Source organism: Lampris incognitus, chromosome 7 (genome assembly GCF_029633865.1).
Source record: "Lampris incognitus isolate fLamInc1 chromosome 7, fLamInc1.hap2, whole genome shotgun sequence".
Classification (NCBI taxonomy): domain Eukaryota; kingdom Metazoa; phylum Chordata; class Actinopteri; order Lampriformes; family Lampridae; genus Lampris; species Lampris incognitus.
The window spans coordinates 52,580,218-52,599,853 of record NC_079217.1 but is presented as its reverse complement, the minus strand read 5'-3'; the positions used below and the strand labels follow the sequence as shown (position 1 = coordinate 52,599,853).

Here is a 19,636-nt window from a genome sequence, read left to right as displayed (position 1 = left end):
GGACAAACAATTGTGTGGATTGTACACTTTTGTTTAGGAACTCTCCGGAAAACTTTAACTTAAGGATTTGTTTTATGATGGCTCAGGAGCAACTATATTCCTCTGACCGTGTTAAGGTTAAAAAAAAAACTGGATGAAAACAAAATGACGCATAAGACAGACAGACAGACAGACAGACAGCCGGATATAAAGACAGACAGACAGATGGACAGACAGACCTACCCAGGCTCTAATAGCTATTTAGACATTATAAGGAGTTCTGGTTGCACAGATGCCAAACTATACCAGAATACTGACCCTAATAACACACACACACACACACACACACACACACACACACACACACACACACACACACACACACACACGTACACACACACAAAATTCCAGTAGCCAGTAGCCTGACTTGACTTGAGGTGTGTGTCTATATCCTATATGTCATACATTTCTCTATGGCAGCTGCTTTAGTGTATCGTGTGTATTTTCATGCTGACCATGAATTGCCTGTCAACCAAGGGGCCTACTGATTTGAATATTCAACTATTATTGGCTATTGTGATCAATAGCAAATGTGATCATTTGATTCAAAAACACTATGACTGAGTGGCCCCAAAATACTGGCTCGTGTTTGTCTTTAGGACTCCCACAATCAACAAAACAGGAAGTAGAATCTGTTCCGTGTCGTTGAGGTCTGTCCGCACTATTCATTTCATTCGACTGTAAGTCCACCTGCCCCACAACACTTTCCTGTGTGCTACAGTCAAGGTTAAGGTTATGGCCCATGTAATCATTAATTCACAGTTTTTCTGGAACGGGTAAGACATTAAGCACCAGTTCTCACATTTCACACTATTCCTAACACTCACACACACACACACACACACACACACACACACACAAACACACACTCACAGAAACCAAGCCACATCCCTCGACACCTACCCATAAGATTCCTCCTACGGCAAAAAGACAAATGGCTGACATTGTGTGGCTCACACACTTTTGTTTAGGAACTCTCCGGAATACTTCAACTTAAGGATTTGTCTTATGACGGCTCAGGAGCAACTATATTCCTCGGACCGTGTTAAGGTAAAAAAAAAAAATGGATGAAAACAAAATGACGCACAATTTCATTTCACACAAATAAATTAAGTCAATAGTCCTGCGTTACATGTCTGCATGTCCTGTAAGGCCAGAATTAAACAACATGTGGATATTGATCATTTAAATCAAAGGTCAAGGCTAACATGTACCTCTGGACGGTTTCCGTTTAATGAGTAATCAATATATTTTAAGGAGCCTTGGTCCCCAAGCAAGACAGCACTCAACGTATCATTAAGATTAGCGAGAAAACCCCAATTACCCTTATTATTATTATTAAGATATTACGTCCCACAGATGTGTTTTGTTGGTATTAACACCTGTTCCCTTAATTAGTCTCTAAAAGAAATGTCCCTAGTTTGTTCTTTACTCGATTGTTAAAAGCCTGATCTAGTGGGGCGGGAAAACAAAAACTTTTGCAGCTAGCTGGGTGTTTTGGGGGCCCTTGTTGTGTATGATATTAGTCTAGTCTGCAATTTAATTCTGCACATGCCAAACGGAGGTGGATCGGTGTTGTGTTTAAAGTGGGTCAAATTCATTTTTGCACCACCGGGTTTGATACAAAGTGCATGCTCTGTTTGTTCTGTGCCACCTGTCGTAGTGCCGTTCTGCCTGGCCTGCACTCCCGTGGCAACAGGCTGCTGCATAAACTCCACAGACCTGCAGCGGATGCACAGGTAACAAGCATGTCTCATCGATTTACCGCACGTTCCAGGTGCTTCCCTGGCATTTTCTGAATTAAAGTCACTGGAATTGATCTTTAAATGCAAAAAAACAAAAACAAAAATTTGGTTTCATAAATACAAAAAAAAGTAAAGCTGATTAAAAATTTCCTGACAGCAAACTACTTGGTAACAGCCTCTGTATCATTCATAGATTTTTAATCATTGATCATTAATAGATCGTTTATCATTAATATTCAGATTTATAATCTTATTTTTCACTTTATATTGATCACAGCATTGACTTGATTGATTGTCCCTTGGCTTCCACATGTGGCAGAGGACTGTTGATAGCCATAGAGGCCCATGCCAGTGACTTTAATCGATTCTAACACCTTGAATGGTACTCACCACTTTTGACTGAGAAGTTTACAGCAAGTTAAGCACTTGACGTGACCTTATGTAAACTGCAACCACAGCACATCTCACTTACAACACATGGTGACAGTACATCTATATGAGAACAGGTAAGGTGGGGTTATAAAATATGGCAACCTAGGTGAGAGGCGAGTATAGCAAATACGTACCGTACTGTGTAAGGAAGCTAAATAAAGGTTCGGATGACACTGGCCCCGTGCAAAGGCTTGCTCCATAAATTAACACGATAGGCCGAGCTTTGCAATTTTCAAAGCTTATCCATTACTAATTTAAGTTTGCATCGACAAGAAGCTACTACTACTGTGGCAGAGACTAGCAGTGAGCAGACAACCTCAGAATATGGGGCAATAATGGCTGGGCTGAGCTGTGACGGATGGGACCAAAAATTTGAACCAGTGATAAAAATATCAAAAAATTACGCCACAAAATGTGTGAGGTATAACCTTGTTCGGAGACAATATCTAGCTGCGTCTGTATGGTGAAGATTTTGATCTGAAACTTCATGTTTTGATTTGTATTCACGCCAATATACATCTCAAAATACCCCCGAGCAAATATGCACCGTCCCTCTGAGTAGTTGGTAGTTCTAGTTGGTAGAACACCTCGGTCCCCAAGACTCACACACACTGCGTGCAAGCTGCGGCTTGTCAAACCTGCACACACCTGCATGTTTTCCCCTGGCCAAATAGCTCAGAGAGGCGGTCTGATGCAAGCCAAGCCACGCATGCAAGACACGCTCTCAACACAAGCTCTCCGTCGCTACTCACAAGCATCAGGACACATCACACAAGTTTATCAGATGGGACTCCTAATAAGTGTTGCGTGGTTACAGGATGACTGACTGAGTTTGACATTTTCATGAGGGGAGTTCAAACTTGTCTTTGACATGAACAGACTTATTCAGAATGATTTTTCGCCGTCGCAAACAGTTTCGTGGCATATTGTGTAGCTGATACATTATAATGCAACTTGCCTTAATATAAAATTGTTTTCTTCCCTGTTCAAGTTTATATATATATCAGAATCAAAATCATGTTTTTTGGCCATGTATATTTGCAAAAACATGGCTCTCTCAGCGTACTTAGCATGTAGAATAACACTACAACACAACAATCTTGATATATATATATGTGTGTGTGTGTATATATATAGTAGCTTTATTACTTTATTATTTTTTATTTATATATACATAGCAGCGTTACTGACAGCTGATGATTGCTTATGGCATGAAATAGGCTTGTACAGTCTCAAAGAATTTACTTGACTCACTGGATTTTATGTATACGTATATGTATGTATGTATGTATGTATGTATGTATGTATGTATGTGTATATATATATATATATATATATATATATGGTGGTGCAGTGATTAGCACAGTCGCCTCACAGCAAGAAGGTCCTGGGTTCGAACCCTGGGGTAGTCCAGCCTTGTGGGTCATCCCAAGTCATCTTCCGTGTGGAGTTTGCATGTTCTCCCCATGTCTGCTTTGGTTTCCTCTGGGTGCTCTGGTTTCCTCCCAAAACCCAAAGACATGTAGGTCAGGTGAATCGGCCATTCTAAATTGTCCCAAGGTGTGTGTGTGTGTGTGTGTGTGTGTGTGTGTGTGTGTGTGTGTGTGTGTGTGTGTGTGTGTGTGTGTGAGCCCTGTGATGGCTTGGCAGCCTGTCTAGGGTGTCTCCCCGCCTACCGCCCAATGACTGCTGGGATAGGCTCCAGCATTAACATTACCAAAATCCAATAGTAGGTTGTCGGGCACATCCAAAGAACATTAAAGTGACCGTCAATCATCTTCCTGTGTCAGTGATCTCATTTGCTAATCACAGGATTTTCCTGTAATACAGGCTCTCACAAGATGCACGCTCTTTAAAGGCTAGGTGTTGACGGTAACGTGGAAAGTGTTGACACGACAACGAGAGACAACCCCGCCAAACACCAATGCCGTTGTCATCATTACCGCAGGTCTAATTTACAGACTTAAGTTAAGGAAATGTGATAATCACCTTGAGTGTGTCTTTAAGATCCAACTGAGCAATCACTCAACCAGCAAATAAACAAACAGACCGATCACCTCAGTCATTATAAGGAGGCACTTGAAGCGTTATCCGTAGCGCTTAGCGTTGCTGTGCAGCGGTTGACCACAACCAAAGAAACCCCTAACGATCAAAAGAACTGAGAGTGACTTAACTGTTACAAAATGTACCTATCATGACAATCTACATGAAAGGGCACTCTCTCTCTCTCAGGTCTGCCACCTACTAGTGTCAAACCACAGCTGTATATAGTAAGGAAGACATGGGGGGGGGGGCAGAGAGAGAGAGAGAGCGAGAGAGAGAGAGAGATTCTCTCTGCCCACACTGAAATGCAGCATCTAGCAGGAGTAACTAGTCTCGGCGCCATAGAAGCAGGCGGCCAGATATGCCAGTGCATGTCCCAGCCTATGAGACGAGCAGCACAGCAACATGTGACAGCTGTGGTTGGTCTGCTCACAACTCACGCTCCGCCTCTTGATTTACTTCTCTACTTTGTGTGTTTATTACATCTGATACATTTTACATTTATACTGTATTGTTGTTTCTTTATTGCTCTTAAACAAACATTAATCTCTTCTATGTACAGTAGACCTATCGCTCACACACACGCACACACAGGTGAACAAACACACGCGTGAACAAACACACACACGTAAACAAAAAAACCACACGTTTACTGTTTTCTGCCATTCTCTTGTTGTTTTTTTTTATTTATTTATCCATTTATTTTATTTTTTCAACTTAAAGAATTGCATTATTTCTCTCATTTTGACACTTTGGAAATATTGTTCATCTGACATGCCAATAAAGCAGAGAGAGAGACAGACAGGTAGAGACAGACAGACAGACAGACAGGTAGAGAGAGAGCGTGCGAGAGAGAGAGAGAGAGACGGGTAGAGAGAGAGAGAGAGAGCGTGCGAGAGAGAGAGAGACGGGTAGAGAGAGAGAGAGAGCGTGCGAGAGAGAGAGAGAGAGAGGTTTTAAGGTTGACCAACTTTACACTGAGGAGAGCTCCGGATCCATCATTGGCATGGGAGCAGTTTGACTTTTTAATGGACTGCAATCGAATGTGAGTGCTTGACAGTATTTTCTATGTGACCTTGACAGATAAAAAGCGTCGGAGAAAGAGAGAAGCAATGGAATGAGGTAAGTGAAGCAATAACAGCAAGAAGAATGAAATGACTCGAGAATCTGTTTTGAGTTAAAATGCCTTCTCTTTCCCCCTCTCCGTTTCGCTCCTCTGACTTTCTTTCGGCCTTGAGGTTTGGAAAGTGTCGACATACAAAGTGCCAGAATATTACCTGTTTTTTGTTGCTTTTTTTTCTTTTCTTTTTTTTTGTGCATAGAAAATCTGTGGAGTGTTTTGCTTGAATATACAGCCACACTTAATGTAAACCAGTCTCAGTGGCTAAGTCCTTGCACCAGACGATCTATATGTATTTATATTCAAGTGTAGGCGTGAGGATAAAATGACATCTTGAGCAAGCATCTCAGTCAGACTTTAGTTAATTTTTCTGTCTGTCAGACGCATCAAATCTGACACCTTTAGAATTCCGAGTCAATTCATGAATACAGAAGGGAAAACTCATTCTGACACTAGTAACTGGGTTTAGACTGGTCCAGAAACTCTGTTTTAACAACGCACCGAGTTAAAGTATTCTTACATAGCAGAGATAAATTGTGCAGAACTGAAGTCTTCATGAAATATGTATGCAAAAATACCACTGAACCCAGATCAGCTTTCCTGTTCTCGGTGCTTTTATGCAAGTACGTGCCAGCAATGAAAAGATCTGATCCACCTACGGTTTGTTTCATGCTGTTCCTGACTATCTCCAACTAGTGGCATCAGCGTGGTTCCTTATCAGTTGGGGCCCCCGATTGAATATTTTCACTGCAGGAACCAAAGTAAGTCTAAATGCCCATCTAGCAGACTGCCAGAGAAAGATTTATGAGCAATAGTTTGGGAAAGCGGTGTTTAGAGCCAAAGAGATATGCAGGTATTATATTCATGATGTCTCATCAGGTTAAACTGTTAGGACAGACGGCGCATGTTTCATCACCCTGCATCCCCCTGCATCTATACTTTATTTATCAAAATAAAAAGACACACCCCTCTCTCACACTCATTCCACCATTCACCCAACTCCGGTACTAAGAGAAGAACAAGGGGTATTAAACTATGGGCTAATTTACCACATGAAACCCAGTATTTGGTTAATTAATAGGACTATAAAAATCCAGCATCCGCTACTCTTTTTTCACCCACTCACTCTCATTTACTCAGCGTCTCTGTAAAAGTAAAAAAGAGGATTAAAGGTACTCAGAATAAACTGCACCTTTTAAATGGGAAGGCACCAGCTGAAAGATTAAGGAAACTCAGCACTAGAATATTTTTTACAATGTCGGTCTGTTATACTAGGTACAGCTCTTTGTATAGGATGACTTGTGCTTCACTGCCCTGCTGAGACATGCCGCACTGAGCAAATAAGGCAGTCCTAAAGCTAAACTGGACTGAAGCAATTTGCTAAACATCCCTCCTATTTTCTTTCGGCCTCTGAAGCATTCTGACCATCTCCATGTGTAACTGACTAATAACTGCTTTCTGTCTCTGCATTGTGTAGTTGAGTGAGGCACATACACCGGAGTTGGAGATCTGTGGGGTTTATTTTTCTTCACAGGAGAAAAAAAACAAAAACAAAACATAGGCATCAGTCACATATCTTGTCCTCCGCATCTCTCCATACAGTTCCGAGCATACGTGCTCACTCAGTATTAAAACATAAGGAATATAATCATATATAATAAACATATAATAAACATAAAAACAGCATAAAATATAATGAATGCACAGTATAAAACAGTATCCAAAATATAATAAAACAAAAAGTGCAATGAAAGCAGTATAAAACACATTTTCATCCATCTATTATCCAAGCCGCGTATCTCAACTGGGGTCGTGGGGATGCTGGAGCCTATCCCAGCAGTCATTGGGTGGCAGGCGGGCAGACACCCTGTACAGGCCACCAGTCCATCACAGGATAAAACACATTTATCATAGTACAAATCATTAAATTATTTTACCCGCATCAACCCATTTTCTTTTATAGTACAAAAATATAAGAAACATGGTCTAAAATAAATACTTCAAACCAGCATACCGTCTATTCTGTCCCTGATAGGTGTTTCACCTGTGCACAAACTGACAGATAGCTATTAAACAGGATTCACAGAAAAGTCGAACACGAGAGTGAAGTTAAGGTGTTTTACTGAGTCCTTGTTTCGCTTCTTTTCTTTTTTTCCCTTGTAAGACAGCAAAGGCTCTCCAAGACACAAACGTAAAGAAAGACGGGGGAGGAGTTTTCTGTCGGACGCATGGAGAAATTCTTGCAAACTTTTCCCGGTTGACCTCTAACCTATGTCACATGATCTGAAATTACCATTGAGAAAACACTTTACATTTATCACAGTTTTTTTTTACAACAAACTACCACAAAGGGTGCTAAAGAATATGAATTTGAAGGCCACAGAATGCTGTTCCTTGGAATATCTTTTCCACTGGCAATGGAAGCAAGCTCTTCTATGTAAGCCTTTCTCTGCACACTCTTGATTATTACTGCTTTTGCTTGCAACAGTTCCTTCACTGTGCGAGGCCTTGTGCAGTGGTGTCATAATCTGCAGGTTCTATCCTGACCATCTGTCGCCTTATAAGCCTGAACGATGTGTATGAGAGAAGCTATGGCTCTCACTAGTGACCTCCATGAAGAAAATCATTCGAAGCGTTGGGATCCTAGACAGGAGCTCTCTGTGGATAGTGTGGTGGCGAGAGAACAACTTTCCACATCTATGTCTGAATCTATAGGGTCGAACCTTTCCTCTTCCAGAAATGTTTTTTTCCCACTTGTTTGGAAAGCGGGTCCTGTGAACCAGCTGATAGTGCTCAACAGAGTTGCTGGCACGGAGCGAGTGGCGTGATCTGCAGGGTTATGCCTCATAGACATAATGCCATTGTGCAGGTCTTGAGACCTTCCCGATATGCTGCACTCTGTTACTGACGTAGAAACGTCTTGTCTGGTTATAGATGTATCCCAGGATGACTCTGCTATCTGTGTAAAACTCCACAGCATCTGGGGTGAAGTCCAGTTCACTTGAGACCATCTCTGCAGATAGAACAGCAGCTCCCAGTTCCAGTCTGGGAATGGTATGAGCAGCTTGTCGAGCTAACTTCGCCTTATCAAGGACAAATCCAGTGTGACATGCTCCTTCTCTGTCGATGACACAGAGATATGCTACTGCTGCAATTGCTTTGACAGAAGCATCTGAGAAAATGTGACATTCCTTTCTCAGAGCTGTAGAGAGGGTGGCAGCAACCAATGGTCTGGGAATCTCCAGCTGTTTGAGATCATGCAAAGATTTCCTCCAGATGTTCCATTCCCCTTTCCGTATCTTCGGGAAGGGGGGGGGGATCCCAGTCAAGAGCCTCACTTGATAATTCGCATAGCAGGAACTTTCCCTGGATGGTGATGGGTGCTGGGTGCAACAAACCCGAGTGGGTCGAAGAGACTATTGACAGTAGCGAGTATCCCTCTGCATGTAAAATGCTTCTTGGTGTCAGCTACACGGAAGGTAAATATGTCCTTCTTCAGATCCCAGCTAAGTCCGAGGCTGCGTTGGATAGGAATAGGATCAACATCCAAGTCAAGGTCCTTAAGTTCTTTTGCATGATCTTCAGTGGAGAATGCTTCCATTACTTCCTTGATGTTACAGGCAAACTTGTGAAGTCTCAGATTTGAGGTGGTGAGCATCTCCTGTGTCCATGCTAACAGGTCGATAGCACTAACGATAGGTAAGTACCAACACTCCTGGCCTTCTTGCAGGGGAGAGGCTAACTCAGCATGGTCACGATCAAAGATATTCTGCATGAAGGTGACAAAGTGAGTGTTCATCTCAGGCTTCTTTTAGGCATGTTAATGCCTGGTCTCTATTGTTGGGGAACCGCTGGTGTGATGTTCTGAATGGTAGCGGCACCACTCAACTGTTGCTGTCATCCATGAACGTCTCTCTATCCATGATTTCCAAAAAGAGTCTGTCTTCGATAGATAGTCCTACTTTGTCATCATTCTCTGACCTTTCAAAGATGCTGCTTCCTATGGTACAGTCGTCAAAGACAAGGGTGTCACATGCTAGAGAAACTTCAGGTGGAGGCTTGACACCGAACTTCTGTTTGATGCAGAATTGGTTAAGACATGGAGGAAGAAAGGAAGGATGTCCATTGTCAAGAACATGGGTGCGGTAAGTACTTACAGCTGCAGGCTTGTGCACTGATCCTAGGCAGACATCTCCAACCATGATCCAATCCAGGTCAAGTCTCTGTGCAAAGGGGGTGTTGTTGGGTCTATTCCATTGCTCCCACTCTTTGTGGACCTGGAGGATGTCACGACCCAGGAGAAGAAGAATCTGGGCTTCCGGATCCAGTGTTGGATTGCAATGAGCAATGGGCCTTAGGTGAGCATGCCACTGCGCTGCCTCAGCAGTTGGTATTGCAGCCCTGTCATCTGGCATATTGTTTCATTCAATCAGAGTTGGCAGTTTCACCTTTGTCGCTCCATCTAAGGACTCCACAATGACACCTGTGGCCCTTCTCCCTGTGGTCTCTGTCACACCTGCACAGGTGCGTAGTGTGTATGCCAAGTTTGCTCCCTTGACATGCAACAGGTCAAAGAACTCAGTTCTGGCAAGCAATTTGTTACTCTGGTCATCTAGGATTACACAGAGCTTGACTGCCTTCTCTGGGTGGCCCTCTGGGTACACCTTAGCTAGGCAGATCTTGGAACAGGACCTTGTACTTCTACCATCTCCACAGACTTCAGTACACTTCGAAGTGATGGCAGGTTGAGGTGCTTCAGCTTTGCCCTCCCCGCCATGCTCAGTTGAGGTTAAAGGGGGTGGTCCTGGATGAAGGGCTGCAATGTGAGCATGACTGTCACATTCCTTACATTTGATGGTTGCCTTGCAGTTCCTGGCCAGATGATGCTCCTCTAGAGGCTTGTTCCTAAATCCCCTGCAGCATTTCAGGGGATGGGGCTTCTTATGAAGTGGGCATTTCTTGTCAACATCATCCAAATCACTCCATGAACTGCTTGTCTGACTCACAGTATCTGGCAAGACCTCTGTCTTGGAGGTGTAGACTGAGCTTTTCCCTTGCCTCTTTGCTGGCTGCTCCAGTTTCAACAAACTTTGGTTTCCTGATGAAAGAGCAAAACTTGGATCATTGTGTGTCCATGCCTCTCTGCAGATGAAGTCACAGAAGAACGAGAATGGAGGAAAGGCAACATGATGTACAGCTTTGTACTGGGAACCTTGAGCCATCCACTTCTCTTAGAGACTATAAGGTAACTTGTCTACAATGGGTGCTACACCACGGGTGGTGTCAAGATAGCTAAGTCCAGGTAAGTAACCTTCATATTTAGCAGACTCTAACTCCTGTTGGAGATTTCCAAGCTCCCGAAGTTTTACAGCGTCTTTATTACTGATCTTTGGAAAGTTGTCACTAAGACTTCTCACTAAGGTAGGAGCTGTGCCATCCACATATAAAGTTAAGCTTAATGCTTCACTGGCCCTCCCCCATTAAAATTGTGATATTGTAAATGTAAAAAATCTCAATATAGAATTAAAACATGTTCTATAAAGCACCCCACTGTTATAATGTACATATAGTTCTGTTTACATATACATATGTGCATGGGAGTATAGTTGTGTACACACACACACACACACACACACACACACACACACACACACACACACACACACACACACACACACACATATATATAGATAACTTTGTTAAAAGAAACACTCAACGGTAGGGAAAGTGCTCAACAAATAAGGAGCAAAATAATCCAGTGGGAAAGGGTGAATGGTGAATGAATGTGAGAATGTAACATTTAGCTTCATCGCCTCCACCTTCTCTCCTCTCATTTTCGCTCAAGAAAAGGACATCAATGTCCTTTCCTCAAGTAGCTTTATTAACAGCTGATGATTGCTTATGGCATGAAACAGGCTTGTACTGTCTCATAAAGAATTTACTTGACTCACTGGATTATTTTGCTCCTTATTTGTTGAGCACTATCCCTACTGTTGAGTGTTTCTTTTAACAAAGTATACACACACACACACACACACACACACACACACACACACACACACACACACATTTGTGTTTTTTTAATCTTCCACTCATTCAGTTCACTTCTGTACAAGTAATGTAAGTCAATGTGCATTCTTATTTTCCTAAATAGAAAAAGAATTACAAAAAACATCCATCCATCCACTATCCAAACTGCTTATCCTGCTCTCAGGGTCGCGGGGATGCTGGAGTCTATCCCAGCAGTCATTGAATGGCAGGCAGGGAGACATCCTGGACAGGCCGCCAGTCCATCACAGGGCCTTTTTTTTTTTCTAAATCTATCTATTCTGTTAAATCTCAGATCTTGCTAGTTGCTAGCTAAGTAACCAGTGAGATCTGAGGCTTAACAGTGCAGATAAATGTCTATTTGACAAGCAACAGGTCACTGGTGCCCTTTTTATCTAATGTGTTGTAACACCTTATTAACGATTTGTTTTCACAACCAAATCAATAGACTAATTATATCCCATAAACCCCCTATAAGGGTAGTCTTATTGTAAAGTGGTACCACCTTATCTTGAAAATTCACAAATTCACAAAATTATAGATGCATATGCTATTGTACTGTGTACAGATGTGAAGAAAACATCAGGAGATGGTAACACCTTCCAAATATAAAATAGAAATCCTTTTCTTGAGCGAAAATGAGAGGAGAGAAGGTGGAGACGATGAAGCTAAATGTTACATTCTCACACTTATTCACCATTCAGCCTGGCTACTTTTTGTAATAACCCTTAAACAACACTGACATACAGTATACTGTATAAGGATGCGTGCAAGACAATGCTATTCGACTGAAGAGGTTTCATTCTACAAACCCCGATTCCAATGAAGTTGGGACGTCGTGTAAAACATAAATAAAAACAGAATCCAATGATTTACAAATCCTTTTCGACCCATATTCAATTGAATACACTACAAAGACAAGATATTGAATGTTGAAACTAATAAACTTTGTTGTTTTTTTTTTGTGCAAATATTCACTCATTTTGAATTTGATGCCTGCAACACGTTCCAAAGAAGCTGGGACAGGGGCATGTTTACCACTGTGTTACATCACCTTTCCTTTTAACAACACTCAATAAGCGTTTGGGAACTGAGGACACTAATTGTTGAAGCTTTGTAGGTGGAATTCTTTCCCATTCTTGCTTGATGTACGACTTCAGTTGCTCAACAGTCCGGGGTCTCCGTTGTCGTATTTTGTGTTTCATAATGCGCTGCACATTTTCAATGGGAGACAGGTCTGGACTGCAGGCAGGCCAGTCTAGTACCGCACTCTTTTACTACGAAGCCCCGCTGTTGTAACACGTGCAGAATGTGGCTTGGCATTGTCTTGCTGAAATAAGCAAGGACGTCCCTGAAAAAGACGTCGCTTGGATGACAGCATATGTTGCTCCAAAACCTGTATGTGCCTTTCAGCATTAATGGTGCCTTCACAGATGTGCAAGTTACCCATGCCATGGGCACTAACACACCTCCATACCATCACAGATGCTGGCTTTTGAACTTTGGGCTGATAACAATCTGGATGGTCCTTTTCCTCTTTAGCCTGGAGGACATGACATCCATGATTTCCAAAAACAATGTGAAATGTGGACTTGTCAGACCACAGCACACTTTTCCACTTTACGTCAGTCCATCTCAGATGAGCTCGGGCCCAGAGAAGCCGGCGGCGTTTCTGGGTGTTGTTGATATATGGCTTTCGCTTTGCATGGTAGAGTTTTAACTTGCACTTGTAGATGTAGCGACGAACTGTGTTAACTGATGATGGTTTTCAGAAGTGTTCCTGAGCCCAGATGGTAATATCCTTTACAGAATGATGTCGGTTTTTAATGCAGTGCCGCCTGAAGGATCGAAGGTCACGGGCATTCAGTGTTGGTTTTCGGCCTTGTCGCTTACGTGCAGAGATTTCTCCGGATTCTCTGAATCTTTTGATGATATTATGGACTGTAGATGATGAAATCCCTAAATTCCTTGCAATTGTACGTTGAGAAACGTTTTTAAACTGTTGCACTATTTGCTCATGCAGTTGTTCACAAGGTGGTGAACCTCGCCCCATCCTTGCTTGTGAACGACTGAGCCTTTCAGGGATGCTCCTTTAATACACAATCATGACACTCACCTGTTTCCAATTAACCTGTTCACCTGTGGAATGTTCCAAACGGGTGTTTTTTGAGCATTCCTCAACTTTCCCAGTCTTTTGTTGCCCCTGTCCCAGCTTCTTTGGAACAAGTTGCGGGCATCAAATTCAAAATGAGTGAATATTTGCAAAAAACAATAAAGTTTATCAGTTTTAACATTAAATATCTTGTCTTTGTAGTGTATTCACTTGAATATAGGTTGAAAAGGATTTGCAAATCATTGTATTCTGTTTTTATTCACATTTTACACAACGTCCCAACTTCATTGAAATTGGGGTTTGTACAAGAAGACAGCCACCCACAACAAGAGCCACAACTTCCTGTCTAGACAATGGTGAAATAAGTGCAATAATCCGGGTGGATTTCAACACAAATTGGAATTGACAAAACAGTGAACCCTATAAGTAATTAAAATCCTTAAATGAGGTATTTGTTTGTCATACAACCACCTGTCATTAATTATTATTTTAATGGCTTAGCATTGTATACACCATTACAAAGTACTTTTATACATGGCACTATAGGCTGCCCTACACAATATTGTTGGCACGGTTTAATAAGTAACACAATTTTATACGATATGTAATAGAGGGTCCCTCCACCATGTCTCTATCAGCCAAGGGGTCCTTGGCCTGAAAAATGTTGAAGACCTCTGTTCTATGACATTTATGAAAGATGACTTCCACGCCCAATAGTTCTCGAGACAATCGTCAAACTTAGTGAGTCCCGAGTTATCAAGCTCACGGCGCGCTAAGTACCTAGCGACATCACTTATGTTGGTGACTTTGTTGAGCGGTGGCTGTGGTATAGCCTTAATAGGTGAGGCTGTGAATGGCGGTGCTGGAGAGTTGTGATGAATCGCTGGCGTTGACCGCTGAGGCTGCAGAATGATGCTGCCTCAATGATGTATTTATTAAGTGTGAATACATGGATGATGGGCTCTAGAGGTGGTTGATATGGTTCAACCCCTAAAAGTGTTGTTGAACCTCGCTGGGACTGACACAGGATGTAGTCACGAGTGTGTTCAGAGACCTGTCTTACATCTGAGTTCTTCTCTCCACACTCACTTCCTACTGCTGCCTCCAGCAAATTTGTCTCAGCGATGGCTGCAGCTACCTCACTTTCATGCTTTAGAGCTGCTAGTCGCTTCCATACGAGCCTCTGTCACTTTTAATTGAGCCTTTTCAATCAAAACTTCAGATTCCTTCTTGAGGAATTCAGCCCTGACTCGGGCGGCCTCCAGCTTGGCACGAGCCTTGGCAGCGGCTATTCTAGCTGATGAGCTTCTTGATCCATTTGTTGAAATGGAGTTTAAGGACCTTGTCTCCAATGCTTGGCTTTGCTCCATTGCATCCTGAAGCTCAAGCGTTTCCTCTGCCATCATGTATTGCTGATGCCGCCCAGGCATATGAAGCGTGATAATGAGCAAGGAATGCTTGAAGTGAAGCTTTCTTTCCTTGAATTGTAGTACCTGCTGTGAGGTTGCTTTTTTACTATTCTGTCCCTGATGTGTGTTAATCTATGTACAAACTGACAGATAGCTAACAAACAGGATTAAGAGAAAAGTCAAACACGGGAGTGAAGCTAAGGTGATTTACTGAGTCCTCGTTTCTCTTCTTTCCCCCCCCCCTTTTTTCTGTAAAAAAAAAAAAGTAAAGGCCCTCCAAGGCACAAACGTAAACAAAGATGGGAGAGGGGCTTTCTGTCTGACGCGTGGAGAAATTCTTGCAAACTGCCGTCTTTTCCTGGTTGACCTTTAACCTATGAGTCACATGATCTGAACTAACCACTGAGTAAACGTTTTACATTTATCACCTTTTTTTTTTACAACAAACTACCACAAGGCTGCTAAAGAATATGAATTTGAAGGTCACATAATGTGTACCATGACACCGTCAGAGGAAAAAGAAAAAACAAAACAAAACACGGGCATCAGTCACATATCTTGTCCTCTGCATCTCTCCATACTACAAAAATAAGAATAAAAATAACAAATAATAATAATAATACAAAACTCACGTGAAACTCTTACAAAACATCGCATCACCTACGAGGAGACGCCATTAAAATCCAACCAGTGCATGCTGCCTATTACCCCACGAGACCAGCGTGTAGGCCCTGTTGAAGCTAGCACTAGGCTAATTAAATTAGCCAAACACATGAATAATAGTCTAAATCAAAATTACAAATCATTTCTACAATGGAGGATAGACCAATAAGTTTGTTAGCGCCTCACAATACTGTGTGTATCACCATAATATAACTTTAAGCAAACAAAAAAAAAAAATGAAGAAAATAATGGAGAGACCATTAGAAAACGTGACTCACCAGTTCCGATCGTACGTACTCACTGAAGCCAGGCTCTGAGGTGTCACACCAGAACAGCACCCCTGGGGAACAGAAGGTGTGCTTTGAAAACCGCTAGGGTGGAACGTACAGGTAGCAACTAATTTTGGGGACATTCACAACAATTAAAAAAAAAAAGATTTCAGGGAAAATAAAGAAATAGAATAAAATAAGAAATTTGGCTTGGCTATACATGTACCAGCTAATGCATGGCAATGAGCTGCAGGGTTGAAACAGCATATGTTACCAGAGCAAGGAAACATTATTCCACTATCATTAACTTAATTTTTTTTTCCAGGGGTGCATATGTCATGTGGTAAACTCCCGGGGAAATTGATTTGCTTTATCTTCTCATCAGGTGCTCTTAGAACCAAGATGGACACTTTTGACAACAACGCCAACACCTCAGTCAATATGAGCAGCCTCCACTACTGTCAGTTCGAGGAGGAGTTTAAATACATCCTCCTCCCTGTCAGCTACGCCCTGGTCTTTGTGATCGGCCTGGCACTTAACGCCACGGCGCTGTACGTGATCCTGTTCCGCACCAAGCACTGGAAGCCCTCCACCATTTACATGTTTAACCTGACCATGTGCGACACCCTGTACATCATGACTCTGCCCTTTCTCGTCTACTACTACGCCGATGAGAACTACTGGCCCTTCAGCGAACCATTCTGCAAGCTGATACGCTTCCTCTTCTATGCCAACCTATATGGTAGGATACCACATCTCAAAACAATGCACACTTTCCCACAGTAAGATACAAAATTACACGGTACAGTATCGTACAGTGCTACATACTATGATACGATATGATGAAATGTAAGGCGCTGATGTGAAATAATTCACTACGATGTGACACAGTACAAGAGCAAATTGATTTGACTGTGGCAAAAACACAATACAAACAATAAAAAACTCATACAGCTGATTAACAAGCCACTTGGAGCCATGATTTAGAGAGGTTTCAGAACCGCTAAAAGATGCAGCAAATTGTTACATAACATGTAATAAGTGTTAGTTAATATGTAATAAGGCCCTTAAGGCTTTATAAAATGCTTATTGACATTATTATGTGTTAAGACTATAATAAGCATTAGTTAATAGGTAATAAGGCCCTTATAAACCACAATTTTCTGATTTTGCGGACTATCAACATTCTTTTAATAACTTTTAATTTTAAGTTTCCTTAGATGCTACGCGCTAACTTTTATGCAGATTGGATTTACAACCTGAGTGTGGAAAAAATAGGTTTTGCATAGTTCTTAAGCGCCACCTGGTGGCTGAAAACTTTTTTAAAACGCTATTATCAACGCATAGTCTTGTTATAATGTTACAATTACACATAATATGTTAATAGGCATTTTATAAGGATTCACAAGGGCCTTATTACCTTTTATGGTGTGTCCAGGTTGCAGCACATGGTGTAGCAAAGAACCCAGAATTAACTAACACTTATTGCATGCATTAAAGCGTTGCCGATTATTCACAATTCTGTCCAAACTATACAATGCAATATGCTAAAATGTAATAACCATCTGTCACTCAATTTGTAGGTTCCATTCTTTTCCTCTGCTGCATCAGCCTACATCGGTTTCTGGGTATCTGCTATCCAGTCCGATCGCTCAACTGGGTCAGTGCCCGCCGGGCCAGGCTGGTGTCGGTGGCGGTGTGGGCCTGCGTTTTGCTTTGTCAGGCTCCAGTCCTCTACTTCTCCCGAACCAGGTGATTTGGCTTTACCCAGTTTTTCCTAATGTAACTGAGTAGATTTGTGTGCCATTGTTTGTGGTGTATTGATGGTTGTGCAGAACTATTTAGAAACAGTTGGTTCTGCCATAAATCTACGGCAATAAATAATACATAACCTGTGCTTGTAATGGTAGGAGTTGCAAGCAACTTGTTCATATGTGTTACATATAAGCTCTGTTTCGTCTTTTTTCCCCATCTTTCTCCACTGTTGAAGAGTACCTAAACCCTGGATCAGCGGTGGCTAATCATGTGCCATGGAGAGCCATGTGTATGCAGGTTTTCATTCCAACCCTACTCCACACCAGGTGATTTCACTGATGCATTCTTCCTCTTTGGTTGAAGAGCTGCTAATCAGTGAAATCACCTGGTGTGGAGTCCGGCTGGAATGAAAACCTGCATACACATGGCTCTCCATGGCACATGGTGAGCCACCCCTGGCCTAGATTAACAGTTGGCTGTAGGTGTGCCAAAGAACCAGCATTGACAGTACTATTCATAGTTGTTAGTGCTGTCTGTCTGTCCGAGTTTATCCTGCTATTCTAACATCACAGAGTACATACCAAGATCAATCTGGCATGTTTTTAACTTTTACATGGTTTTTAACCTGTAGATGTCAGCAAACTCAATAAAATGGTCTAGGGTTTAGTTACTCTTTAAAGATGACCTGCAGAATTTTTGGCCACTAGTAGCGCTGCTGAGCAAGGTGTTTCCTCATGCATTTCTAAAACACATCACAGTAGCTTCCTCTCCAAGCCTCTGTGCTGAATTCCAGATGTAAACAATCGAACTTTGTGATGTAAACATTAGAGCCTTCTAAATAAAATAAAAAAATAAAAAAATAGAAATTTCCGAATATTCCGTAACGAAATAACTTTTGTCAACAAAGTCAGTGGGTTCTAACAACCCATGAGTAAAATTAAAATTCCGCAGTTCAGTTTTAAAAAACAAACAAACAAACAAAAAACATACTATCAAGCTATCTTGGAACAAAAAACAAAGCAAAAACAAATCAAAACAAAACAAAACAAATTGTCTCCTGTGCCAGGGATGAGGGAGCAGAAAGGGTTTGCTATGACACCACCAGCCCTGAGCTTTTTGACGACTTCCTGGTGTACAGCTCAGCCGTGTCTGTACTTATGTTTGCCCTGCCCTTCATGGTGGTGATGGTCTGCTATGGCCTCATGGTGCGGAAGCTGCTGGAGCCAGGCTGGGTGTCGGAGGGGAGAGAAAACGGCGAGAGGAGTCTGGCAGCTCAGCGCATCAAGCAGAAGTCAGTGAAGATGATTATCATCGTGCTGGCAGCGTTCATGCTATGCTTCCTCCCTTTCCATCTCACCAGGAGCCTTTACTACTCCTTCCGGTATCTAAGGCAGGTCCATCCAGAACAGGTAAGGACTTAATATATTTATAACTAACTGTATTTTTTTCTCTTTTCTCTTTTAACGTACATTGGGTTTTTATATGATTTCCTAGGTGACTTGTGAATTACTGGAGGCATCTAGTCTGGCTTATAAAGTGACCCGGCCACTGGCCAGTGCAAACAGCTGTGTTGACCCCATCCTGTACTTTCTGGCTGGGCAGGATGTCCGTAGTAACCTTACAAAGAAGAGCAGGGTGTCATCCTCAAAACCCGGACCTGTGAACATACCACTGTCAACCCAACTCTAATACAATTTGTGGAATTACTCTTAGATCCGCAAGATTGTCGGTCAGTGCTTTAATACTGGAGTTAGCAAAAGTTGGGGGCAGAAATTCTTTCCCTTGGCTGTCTCCAGAATGCACTTATTGGCTGGATTGGCATTGTAGTCTACCATACTGCTAATCACAAGACTATGAAGAAGAGACTTTGCTTGGCAGAAGGCTAAGTGCATGCTAGCAAGGCATCTGGCATGATGCCATATGGCATCACAATGCTGAAGACCAATTTTTCACTCTTGTTCTTGAAGGGAATTCCACTATTTTCTAACCCAAGCTCTATT

The 19,636-nt window shown here is 42.1% G+C and overlaps 1 protein-coding gene across 1 annotated transcript; it reads left to right on the top strand.

Moving 5' to 3' along the window:
* Positions 1-5,367: 5,367 nt before the first annotated feature.
* On the top strand, positions 5,368-19,380 carry p2ry2.1 (purinergic receptor P2Y2, tandem duplicate 1). The gene is made up of 5 exons (XM_056284008.1): positions 5,368-5,381; positions 16,267-16,623; positions 17,465-17,633; positions 18,703-19,045; positions 19,131-19,380. The coding sequence occupies exons 2-5, from the start codon at positions 16,284-16,286 to the stop codon at positions 19,323-19,325; spliced, it is 1,047 nt and encodes a 348-aa protein (XP_056139983.1). The 5' UTR covers positions 5,368-5,381; positions 16,267-16,283; the 3' UTR covers positions 19,326-19,380.
* Positions 19,381-19,636: the final 256 nt, after the last annotated feature.